Source organism: Rhincodon typus, chromosome 2 (assembly GCF_021869965.1).
Source record: "Rhincodon typus isolate 14 chromosome 2, sRhiTyp1.1, whole genome shotgun sequence".
Taxonomy (NCBI): Eukaryota; Metazoa; Chordata; class Chondrichthyes; order Orectolobiformes; family Rhincodontidae; genus Rhincodon; species Rhincodon typus.
Window position 1 is genome coordinate 22,352,616 of NC_063333.1, and position 12,655 is coordinate 22,365,270.

The window sequence follows — 12,655 nt, forward strand, 5'->3', positions numbered from 1 at the left end:
CCCCTTTTCTAATGAAGGGTCTGGGCCCGAAACGTCAGCCTCTCTGCTCCTATGATGCTGCTTGGCCTGCTGTGTTCATCCAGCCCTGCACCTTGTAGACACAATTTAATATTGGGATTCTAACTAAGCCACAATTCTATCCATAATCAGACATAAACAATCAACAATAATGTAATTTCATTTGGCAGCTTTAACACAGAAGAGAATCTCAAAACATAAGAAAACAACTACAAGTCATTTAAGATAAATAAAGCTTAGTAAGAGGTAAATTTTAAGATGTTTCTTTAAAGAAGGAGAAAACCACAGACAGTAGTTTCTAAGAGACAATTCAAAAGGCCTGGTCAACCATAGTCATAGTCATTATGGAGATGAATGGTTAGCCAGATGAACATTGCAACTGTAGCATATGGTGGTGGCACCAGCAAGTGTTGTGACAGCAAACAGGCTGATGCAGGATCAGAACAGGCCAATGCATACTTGCCAGCAGGTACAAAAAAAAACTTATCCCTAATTTTCCTTTCCCTCTCCAAAAGAAAGCACATCCAGTTGTAGCACCTCTGTCCACCATCATTATGCCCAACCTCAGGTAAGGGTGGAGGGATAGCACACCTCATCAAAGATGGTATTGGTGAAAAAGTTAGAGACGATCTTGGTTCAAGAGATCAGGTTGCAAAATCTGTTTGGATGGACATGAGGATTGGTAGGGGAAACAAGTCACTTGTCGGAGTGACCTACAAGGCTCTGAATAGTCGTCACAATGTAGGACACATTAGACAAGAAGAAATATTGGGTACTTGTGTTAAAGTATTGCAACATTTATTAATGATGGTTTGAATCTACATACAAACTGCAATAAACCAAGTGGTAATCGCAGCCTCATTGAGAAGTTTACAGAATACTTTCAAGATATTTTCTTCCAGCAGCATGCCCTGGGACCAGAGGTATACTAGACTTGGTATTGTGTAATCTGACATGTTTAATTAATGATCTCAAAGTAAAGGTGCAGTGATCATAATATGACAACGTTATGTCTACTTTGAAAGGAAGGAGCAGGGATCAAAAGCAACAATTGTAAACTTTAAAAAGGGCATGAAACGACGTGGGCATGAAAGCTGAGCTAGTTGAAGTGAAATGAAATATTCAGCTAGCATATAGATTAGTAGAGGAGCATTAACTTAAATGGATATTTCAGAATACTCAGAACAGGTAGGCATTCCTATTATAAAGCAAAGTTCCAAGGGGAAGACCCATGATTCAGACTGACCTAAAAAAATGTTAAAGAGCATCAAAATTCAGGAAAAAGCATATAATTGCATAAATGTGACTGATCAGAATACAAAGAATGGCAGAGAATGACTAAAAGGTTAAATCAGGATAAGAAGAAACTAGGCTAGAAGTGTAAAAACAAATAGCAAGAATTTCAAAACGTATCCAAAAAGGAAGAAAGTAAATAAAGTGAGTGGTGGTCCCCTAGTGGGCGAGAATAAGGAGTTAATAGTAGATAATAAAGAAATAGCAGGAGCAATGAATAAATATTTTGCTTCTGTCTTCACCATACAGAATACAAGACATCACAGTAATATTTATAAATCTGGAAGTTGAATGAAGAGAAGGCCTAGGCCCAACCATCTTCAGGTGCTTCATTAACGACCTTCCCTCCACCATAAGGTCAGAAGTGGGGATGTTAACCAATGACTGCATAATGTTTAGCGCTATTTGTGACTCCTCAGATACTGAAGCAAGTCTGTCCTCAAATACAACATAAACTGGATAACATCCAGGCTTGGGCTAAAAAGTAGCAAGTAACATTCGCGCTACACAAATACACAAAAAGGGATGGCAATGACGACCTCCAATAAGAGACAATCTAACAACCACCACCCCTTGACATCCAATGGCATTATCAATCAATCCTCCACTATCAACAACCTTGAGTTTATCAGTGAACTGAAACGCAGTTGGACTAGCCACATAAACACAAATGTTACAGGAATACTATGAGTAACTCAGCTGACTCCCCAAAGCCTATCCACCATCTACAAGGCACAAGTCAGTAGTACTCCCCACTTGCCTGGATGAATGCAGCACCAACACTCAAACCTGACACCTTCCAGAACAAAGCAGACCACTTGATCGTTTGTGGATGTGGTGTCATTCACTGGCCAACCCAGACAGTATGCTCTGCTGCTACCAAGCAAGATGCACTGCAGAAATTCACAAAAGATCCTGAGACAACACCTTCCAAACCCATGGCCTATTCCATCTAAAAAGGACAAGGGCATCAGATACGTGGGAACACCAACAGCTGCAAGTTCCATTCTAAGCTACTCAGCATCCTGACTTGAAAATATATTGCTGTTCCTTTATCACTATTAGGTTAAAATCCTGAAATTGCCTCCTAATGGCATTGTGGGTCTATGCGCAGCACATGGCCTGCAACAGTTCAAGGAGGTAGCTCACCGCCACCTTCTCAAGGGCAGTTCGAGACAGGCAATGAATGTGGGCCCAGCCAGAGATGCCTATGTCCTATGAGTGAATTAAAAAAAAGAACTCGGTGAAATTATAATCGCTAGGGAAGCAGTACTGAGCAAACTGGTAGAGCTGTAGGTTGATATAATCTGCGAGTCCTATTGGAGTTCATTTTAAGGTCCTCAAATAGATTGCCAATGAGACAGATATGCTGATCTAATTTTCCAAAATTTCCTAGATCCAAGAAAACTTAGACTACAAAATAGCAAAATAACCCTTCTATTCAAGAAGGGAGAGTGGCAGGAAACAGGAAACCATAGACCGGTTAGCTTGTGGCCTGACATGGGGAAGCTGTTAGAATTAATAATTAAGGAAGTTATAACTGGACACTTGGTATAACTCAAGGAAATCAGAAAGAGTCAGCATGGTTTTGTGAAAGGGAAATCCTGTTTAACCAATTTATTAGAATCCTTTGAAGGAATAATGTGCTCTGGATAAACGGGAGCCTGTTGGATTTCCAAAAAGCATTTGACAAGGTGCCACTGAAATGGTTCTTGAGAGCGCCACAGTATAGGGGGTAACATATTAACATGGATAGAAGATTGTGCTTAATAAAAACCAAAAGAACTGTGGATGCTGTAAATCAGGAACAAAAAAAAGTTGCTGGAAAAGTTCAGCAGGTCTGGCTGCATCTGTGAAGGAATAAACAGTTAACATTTCAGGTCCGGTGACCCTTCCTGAGTGTTCTGAGGAAGGGTCACTGGACCCAAAACATTAACTCTTTTCTCCTTCACTGATGCTGCCAGACCAGCTGAGCTTTTCCAGCAACTTGGTTTTTGTTGTTGTTGCTGTTGAAGATTGTGCTTTTTGCCTGCTAGCCAGCCGATATGCATAAATGGGTCTGTTTGAGGTTGGTTGTTTGTGACAAGGTGCTATATCAGTGACTTAGGTGAGGGGATTGAAAGTTTGGTGGTCAAATTTGCAGATGAGAAAGATAGTTTGGAAAATTTATTTTGAAGGTGCCATATCAAGAATGCAAATTGATATAGATAAGTGAGGAAACAAACATATGGCAGATGGAGTATAACGTGGGAAGATGTAAAGTTGTACACTTTGTCAAAAAAGAATGAAAATGAGAGAATTACTTAAATGAAGAGTGACCTCTGAGATGCAGAGGTATTCAGGAGTTCTGGTGCATGAGCTACAGAAGGTTAGTATGCAGCTGCAGGAAAAAGCAGGAAGATTAATGGGATGCCAGCCTTCATTATGACAGAACTCAAACAAAGAAATGGGTGAGACAACATTAATTTCTATGTTCAGTTTAGGTCTCATTTAGGAAGGGATGTACTTGCATTGGAGAGGCATTTCAGGGGAGGTTTACTGGATTCATACCTGGAGTAAGTAGGGTGTCTTATGAATAAAGGTTGGGCAGGTTGGGTCTGTTCTCACTAGAGGTTGGAGAAGCAAGGTGTGATTTGATTGAAGCTTAGAACTGTCTTCACATGGTGGGCATAGAAAGGATGTTTACTCTCTTGGATGACACCATAGCAAGACAACGCTGTTTTAAAATTGGGGGTTATCCTTTCAGATCAAAAGATGAGGAATCTTTTCTCCCCTCTCAGAGAGGGCTGCGAAACTTTGTAACACTGCCTCAGAAGGTGGTGGAGGTGGAGTCTTTGAATATTTTTAAAGCAAAAGGTAAATAGATTCTTGTTAAGCAGAAATAGCAAAGATTTTTGGGGATGGATGGAAACAAGGAATTTGGAACACCAAGAGATCTTGTTGAATGGCATAGGAAGAGTCAAATAGCCCAATTTTGCTCCTCAATCATATGTCCCAATGCCACACTAGATAATCTAATATCTATGATTCAAGAACATGCTGCACCTGTCCACTGAGGTCTCAAGAAATTTGAAGCAAATTGTCAGTAGTACAGAGATAGAGGGCTAGAGCAAGAGGCAGATGGACAAAGAGAGACAAAGGTCAGTGGGTGAGAAAAGTGAAATGGTGGGGGGGGCATTCGGGGAAAAGAGTGGGAGAAAGGAGGAGGAAAAAAATGAGAAAAAAGGGAAAAAAGAGAGAGAGTGAAAGATAGATCAAAACTGAGGGTCAGAGAAAGTGAGGGAAGAGAGAAGGAGACAGATGATAAAAAGAAAGAGATAAAAGAAATATGGTGGAGATTAGTGAGGGTGGATGTCAATGGTTATCGTTTGAAGGCTATGTACAACCACGATACTTCTTTCAATTATTGTGTGAAGTGGCCTAAATTGAGGGATTAGTAATTCCAATGTGATCACTGCAGTGGATTAAGTGATAATCAACAACTAATTACCAGTAAAATAACATTATATATTACATTATAGTTAACACTTATGAATGCATTTAGACATGTAAAGGCTACTCCTCCACAAAAACCAGGAGCAGACAAGAACAAACCAACAAAACAATTAAAAATGAAACACCTAAAGGTTGCTCGAGATTTTAAATACATTTGCATATGGGATAAAAGGAAACAATGGTTCCTGTGACCTCCTAGAATAAACCAGTGCAAGTAGATTCAAGTTTTCATATGCAACTGATTAAAGTGATTTTAAACAGACAATAACATCAAAGAACTTCCCCAAATGGATGTTCTGCTTCCCCGATTGCAAACAGCCAAACCTCTGAACAAAGATGAATCAAACAATCATTTTATTAAATACGCATGAGCAGCAAATCTATCTAAAAAGGACTGTAGACTTTCACACATGTCACATAGCAGGCAGATTTCATACTTCTCCTTGCTTCTAAATGATGCCATTCAAACAATAGACAGTTTTCAGACTGTCAAGTTAAGAAAATGTACAATAATGATTTTCTTTGCCCCCAGCACTGAAAAACAACAAGTGGTGACTCAGTATCCAGCACCTTCGTCATGGCAGATCATTTTCAAATTACTGTGGTTCTACGAAAAGAGGTGGGAGACAAATACACAGGATAGGTACTGAACTAATATCAAACAGAAAAATGCAATGATTCAGGTATGGTTTTCAAATAGGATTTCTCTCAACAACCTCAAAACAATCCTTATAAATGTTCATTTTCATACACTCAGGTTCTGTTGACATTAGAATTTGAAAATATCCTAAAATTATTTCTAGCTTCACACTGCAATCTTTTCAGAAAGTCAATTAATTTCTTTCTCTTTTATTTATTGGGACATTATCATGTGAGCTGAATTTTCTATGTTTAGTCGACAGTTTTTCCAGGATGGTGCAGGGTCCTCTCCCACTGACCAGATTTCTGGTAGCCTGGACTAGTCTTCAAATTATGCATATTGTTCTATTTCTGCGTCACAGTAATGACAATGAAAAAAGAATGAGGCTACAAATAAAGGCATGGGTTTTAAAAGCAGCCCTCTTATATATAAAAAAACAGATATAGCACATAAAATTCTGTATTTAGTACAAACTGATTGGATGGAGGCTGAGGGGTGACCTTATAGAGGTTTATAAGGTCATGAGAGACATGGATAGGGTGAATAGCCAAGGTCTTTTTCCCTGGGGTGGGGGAGTCCAAAACCAGAGAGCATAGGCTTAAGGTGAGAGGGGAAAGACTTAAAGGGACTTCAGAGCAAATTTTTCACACAGAGGGTGATGCATGTGTGGAACGAGCTACCAGAGAAAGTGGTGGAGGCTGGTACAATTAAAAGGCATCTGGATCGGTACATGAACACAAAGGGTTTAAGAGGGATTTGGGGTAAATGCTGGAAAATGGGACTACATTAATTTAGGATTTCTGGTCAGCATGGACAAGTCAGACCGAAGATTTTGTTTCCGTGCTATACAACTCCATGACTCAGTGGCTGCTCTTGCACCCAAGTCAGAAGATTTGTGGCTTCAATCTTCATTCCAAAGACTAGAGTCTAGGCTGACACATTAATGCAACAACTGAGGGAGTGCCTTCTTTTCGATGATACGGAGTCTTCAATTACCTCTTTGGTGGATGTAAATGATCCTGAGGAACTTTTTAAAAAAAGCGCAAGGTACTTCTTTCCATTGTCCTAGCCAACAATTTTCCTTCAACCAACTTTTTTGTTAAAATAGATTATTTGATTACCAGTTGTGGATCCTTTCTTTGTGTAAATTTGCTGTTGCATTTCCTGCTGTGAAATATGGGCTACATTTCAAAAAGCATTTTATTGGCTGTAAAAGGTTGTGAAAGGCAATAGATAAGTGGAAGTTCTTTCTCTAATGAATATGGAAAAGTAGATTTTTATATAAAAAAAGCTATTCAGAATTTCACTTCAGTGGGCTTTTCAAACAATAGGCTTGGCTCATTTATATCCATGTGTACATAATTCTATTTATGCACTAATTGGCTGCAGAATTGGATTTACCGACAGACTCGTTAAAACAGTGGTTGTTTCAATTGGTGAACTTAATTTCTGTAACTTAAACAATCGCTCATTTGTAAACTACAAATTGAAGTTAAGCTGTTGATTTATTACATGTCCAAAGAAAAGGGGATGAAAGACTGTTTGTTCGCCTTCTACTCTGCAGTTTCTGTGAATGATCATTATCCATGCTATCTGATCAACAAAAACAAGTCAGCAAATCTGACACATTAAAATGAGACTGCAAAGGAACCACAGAACAAGGACTCATCATTTCCGTGCAATTTCCTATGCTTTTCATTGAAGTTCACTGACAGAAAACATTTAACACGATGATAAGCAAGGTGCCTTTCCATTCATAAAATCATACCACTCTTCAACTGATATAAAAGCAGCAATGACAAATGTGTACAAGTGAAAATATATTACAACATAGGTAGCTGCCTACCTGAATTCCTCCCAGTGCAATTTTTTTTAAAAGTAGGTACTGTACATTTATAACTAATCCCAAAGACAAGTAGGACTTCCATTTGGTATTATTTTGCTGAGGCTTTCAAATAATGTAGGAAATGTTATAGCAATAAATCTGTAAGGTTTCAGAAACCTTGTGTGTTTATACTTTCCCACGTAAGCATGGGAATAACCTTTCTTCTGTGCCGACTACAACCTGGACTACAATATTCCACAACTTTTCAATGATCACACATCCAATGAATCTATTTCAACAAGACACTAACATACAGATACCCTTTTTACTCCATCTGTTTCTCACTTGTCCCTATCTAATAGACAATTTTTAAAAAGGGGTTTGTTGCTCGTGCAGAACCTACATGGTGGTCCCCTCAAATCATTAGCCTCTGCTCATAGGAGCCTAAAACCACTACACCTAATATTGCTTGAGGCAACAGGAGTACCATACACAATGCCACATTGTCAATGTAAATATTGTGCATATTGGTGGAAATCTGCTGTATGACAGATTAAAGCATTATTGACTTCCAAATATTATCTATTCATGAAAACAACTTGTAGGCTTTGTAACATGGTTTTTGGTGTCAGTTTATTGTGGTTGGACCATTTGTGGAAGAGACAGAACAAGAACACAGGAAAATTAGCAGGAGTGCTTTAATTGTTTGATTATATCTGATCAACCAAGACTGAAACACAAGGATGACATTGCATACCCAAAGATGCGAAACTGGAAGCAGTATTTCAGTTATCAACCAGGTTGAACCTGGTTTATATTGCTTGGCCCTCACCAGGCTTGCTTTTGAGAGATCACTTCCTGCACTTCTGTATGCACGTTCAGACAGAAGTGTCCCCCACAAAGTTAGAATTTTACATTTTTAAGCAGAAAGAAAAGTTAAAGACTGGGCAGATTTACAAAATATGCAAAAGTAAAAGCAAAATACCACAGGTGCTGGAGATCTGAAATAAAAACAAAGTGCTGGAGAAACTCAGCAGGTCTAACAGCACCTGTGGAGAGAGAAAGAGTTAACATTCCAAGTCCGATTACATTTTCAGTTTTGAAGAGTCGTATCAGAAAATGTTAACTCTGGAGGGAGAAACGGAGATACTGCCAGATCTGAGGTGGCATGGTGGTTCACTGATTAGCACTGCTGCCTCACAGCGCCAGAGATCTAGGTTTGATTCCACCCTCAGACAACTGTTTATGTGGAATTTGCACATTCTTGCATGTTTGTGTGGGTTTCCTCTGGGTGCTCCGGTAGTTGGATTGGCCATGGAAAATGCAGGGTTACAGGGATAGGCCAGGTCTGGGTGGGGCGTTCTTTGGGAGGGTCAGTGTGGACTCGATGGGCCAAATGGCCTGCTTCCACACTGTAGGGATTCTATGACCTGCTGAGATTCTTTAGCACTGTTTTTATTACAAGATATGCAGATGGTCCAGTGAAAAATCTGAGCACTTTAAAAGCCAGGATTGATATTTCACTGGATTAACCCTTTATCTAGCGTCAAACCAAAGCAAGGCCTGCTTGCAAATCATTTTTCTCTACACTCTGGAACCTGGTATGGTCCAGGCTCAAAATTGCCATGACTATAAATTGTCCTGCGCACTTATGCTCAACTCGCAGCAATCACTCACACAAAAGCATTCATTTCGATAATATTTGTTGTTTAATATTGAATTGTATTTCAACTTGTTTCAGACAATTTCAATCACAACGCCTATTTTAGTTTGCAGGTACAGTTTCGCCAATTAATCTCCCCTTAGAGGTTTCTTTATTCCCCTTTTTAGTGCAGCGAGTACACAAATGATAACAGCTACAACGTTAAATCTTTGGCAAGTGCGTGGTTTGATTGTAAGCCACCGTGCAACATATCGCGTACACGTAATTTATAGCGGGACAATTCATTGGAAATATTTGAAAGAAAACAGCTACAAAAGGCAAAATCCAAAAAAGGCAGGAAAAAAATCCACCGGCTCAATTTTACCAGAAAGTCCAACGAACAATCTTCTGTGTAGAACTGCCCTGGCATAGACTCTCAAGCTGCTTTAACATTCTAAATATGCTCGGCAATGTGGGGAAAAGACGAAGTGTGGAGGTCACATATGGACAATTTCAAACTGGCAGTTAATGAGACTGCAGAATGAACGTCATTAATAACGGCTGCATATCGTGAGATCACTACGTGTTTACAAGAGAAAAAAAATACTGCATTTGGTATTCCTTCACTTCCTCGTTGCGTCCAGTCCCGACCGTTAAGCTTTCAGTTGGAAGGCTTGGGACTCGTCCAACCAATACAGTGTCAACACTACACACTCCATAAAAGGGTTGAAACAAACTTACTGCTTCTCCAACAGTTATTGTCAATGATTATCGTTTAGTGACATGCCAAAAAACAGCAAGCGCGCGCACACTTTAACACCAGCATGTGAACAAAGTCTGAAAGAATGGTTACTATGTTGCACCTTGATTTGAACGGCTCCGTCGTTAAAAGTGTCGGATTTCAATAAAAAAAACAAACATCCGGTGCGTTTACAGTACTACCAAAGTGTCAACAGCTTGGAAGCTCATTCCTAGATCACAAATCTCGTTACACATGGAGCTGTTTTCCCCACACAGAAAAAAAACTAAACCCAGTGAGATTCATGCAAAACGAATGCATTAACAACAGCCAAGGGTTTTTGAAATTTGACCATGTGGCCGTACCTAAAAAAGATGCACGTCTGGATTCATGGAAAAGAAACGACAGAAAGGGGTTAAATTGATCGATCACTCCGCAGCCGTAAGCTTGACCCTTTAGCAACTGGTCAAAACTCCTCTCCTGTCAGGCTGCTTAGTTCTGTTCATTCTAGTTTCCGACTGATACACAAGGCTATTAAGTGAAGGACGTGGTAAAATATCTGCCTCTTTCTAAAAGATGATGAACAGGCATCCAAATGAATTGCCTGTCTGGAACCAAGCACTTTCGCCGGGCGGGGGGGGTTGTGCGGGAGAACAGCCAAACTGTACATATTGATGAACTTGACACTCCTACACCCGTCATTTCTAAACTAAAGGACACTGGGTCATAACATTTTTTCCCCAAAAGGGCGCAAACGGTTTTTCTGTGTTCCAAACTACGAGATAAAACAAGCGTCACGTTACGTCCAGACACAAGTATGAACAGGAAAGCAGACTACAAAAGGGAGAGGACTTTCCTTCTCCTGCTTTTATTTGAAAATCAAAAACTTCCAGTGCACGCTGATGTTGTTCCAGACTGACACTGCAATTACCAGCACCAAGTCCAGCACAATGCCACATCGACCTTAAACAGCAGTGACACTAATTAGTGTCTCCCCACTTTCAAGTCTTTCCTTCATGTCAGGATTAAGTAATAGAATATGCCGTCTCCTGCCTTTACATTCAAATGATACCGTCTGCCATCATTATACTGGCGAGGTCTATTCCTAAACGGAACATCTGTTTGTTATATATTACTCAACATGTACACACACTTGATTAACACGCCTCTCCACTCAAATGATTTTTTTTAATACTACAATTTCAAGTTTGGCAAATACATTGATACTCATAAATCGTTACAAATAATTCACACTAGGGGAGAAATATTATGCATCGACGCCACGATTACATTTTTTTTTAAAAAACATATCAATGCTGTCCTATTCAACCAAATCGGAAGGAGAAATTCTAATGAAATAATAGCTTCAACAACAAATCAAAGGAAAGAAGCCTTGCTGTGGAACCGTTAACCGAGGAACAGAGCAAAACCCAGCCCTGATATTATTTTTCCACCTCCTTCGACTTCACCGCTAAATGAAGTGTCAGCTGAAAGGCAACACTGTATCATTAATAAATTGCAAAGCAAACATTTTTTTTTAATGAAAGTGAAGCTGTGAGTATTGACAGAAGAGATGAGGGAGAGAATTGGAGAGAAAGAAGGGAGATAGGAAAGAACCCCATTAAACCTAAGAGGAGGGGGTGGAGAGAGAGAGAGAGAGGGAGAGAGGGAAGGGGAAAAAAATCCGTTTTTACCTTCGGATAATTCCAAATCCAGCTCGGCCAGCTTCGCCCTCACCTCGAGAGGAAGAGGCAGACTATCAATGCTGCGGTCCGCCATTCTCTCTCTCTCTCTTTGTGTCCGAGTGACGAGGCCACACTTCAGCACTTTGCAGAGAGATGTAGGAGATGCATGATATTGTACAGGAGGGGGGGAATCTCCACCGCTTCACACTACCGCCATGTCTGCGTCTGCTCTGTCTGTGTTTAGGAGAGAGAGAGAAGGAGGGGGTGCTGGTTGCTGAGTAGAGCGCGCGGTCACAACACAGGCACGCGCTCCAGGAGAGCACAGCACGGCGCACGCCGGGAGCGAGCGTACCGGGGCCGCCGCCAGAGGGAGCGTGCGAGCGTAAGGTAAGGAGTAGGAGAAAGAGAGTGGGGAAAAAGAATGCAAAGCATAAAGAAACAATATGTCCGAGAAAGGAAAGGAAGATAGTGCATCTGTGTGGGAGAAGGATACAATGTATCGGTCTGAGACAATGATACATTGTATCTGTGTGAGAGTGATATAATTTATCAGGCTGAAAGAATGATACAGTGCATCTTTGTGAGAGAATGATACAATACATCTGTGAAGGAAAGATATAATTTATCTGAAAAAGGCTGAATCAATCTCTGTGATAGAATGATAACCGGAAAAAAAAATTCTTTGAAAGAAATGAAGTGTGCATACTTGTGAGGTAAAATGATCAGAATACCTGAGGAAGAAAAAGATCCATTGTGCAAAACAGACGAAGTAGCGAATAGTGAAGGTGAAATACGCATGAGATTATGTGACTTTGTGAGGAAACAGATACGGTGTGTATGCCGATGAAGGTATAGTATATCCGAGACAAAGAAAAGTACCCTAGCCCTGAAATTAGAAGCATAGGAAACAGTTGTCCTTTTATTTTAACAGACATGTTACCCAATATTTTAAGTAAGTTAACTGAGCTTTCACGCCCAGAAAGAAAACTTCAAACTAATGGATTGTGTTCACGAATTAGATACATGTGAAAGGAAGAAATTTGTAATGTGTTCTGAGGATAAGACAAACTAATGAGAAATAATATTTCAGAGAAGAAAAATACAATATATAATACGAAGAGAAATACATTTCTGAATACAGAAAAACAATATCTCACTATAAAAACTACCCATATCCCTAACATCACTGTGGATGTACCCCCATGACTGCCGTGAATCAAAAAGGAAGCTTACCACCAGCTTCTCACAATTATTAAGGATGAACCAGGCCAGTGACACCCACATTCTTTGAAAGAATAAAGAAAACTGAAAAGGGATA

At 39.9% G+C, this 12,655-nt stretch overlaps 1 protein-coding gene across 1 annotated transcript in view; it reads right to left on the bottom strand.

The window, feature by feature from the left end:
* The window catches only part of dip2ca (disco-interacting protein 2 homolog Ca), a 540,449-nt gene extending 528,839 nt beyond the window's left edge, over positions 1-11,610 (bottom strand). The window contains exon 1 of the mRNA XM_048606154.1: positions 11,347-11,610. Within this exon, the coding sequence (XP_048462111.1) occupies positions 11,347-11,431 (85 nt within the window). The 5' untranslated portion in view covers positions 11,432-11,610. The remainder of the gene's footprint in view (positions 1-11,346) is intronic.
* Between the last annotated feature and the right edge of the window lie 1,045 nt (positions 11,611-12,655).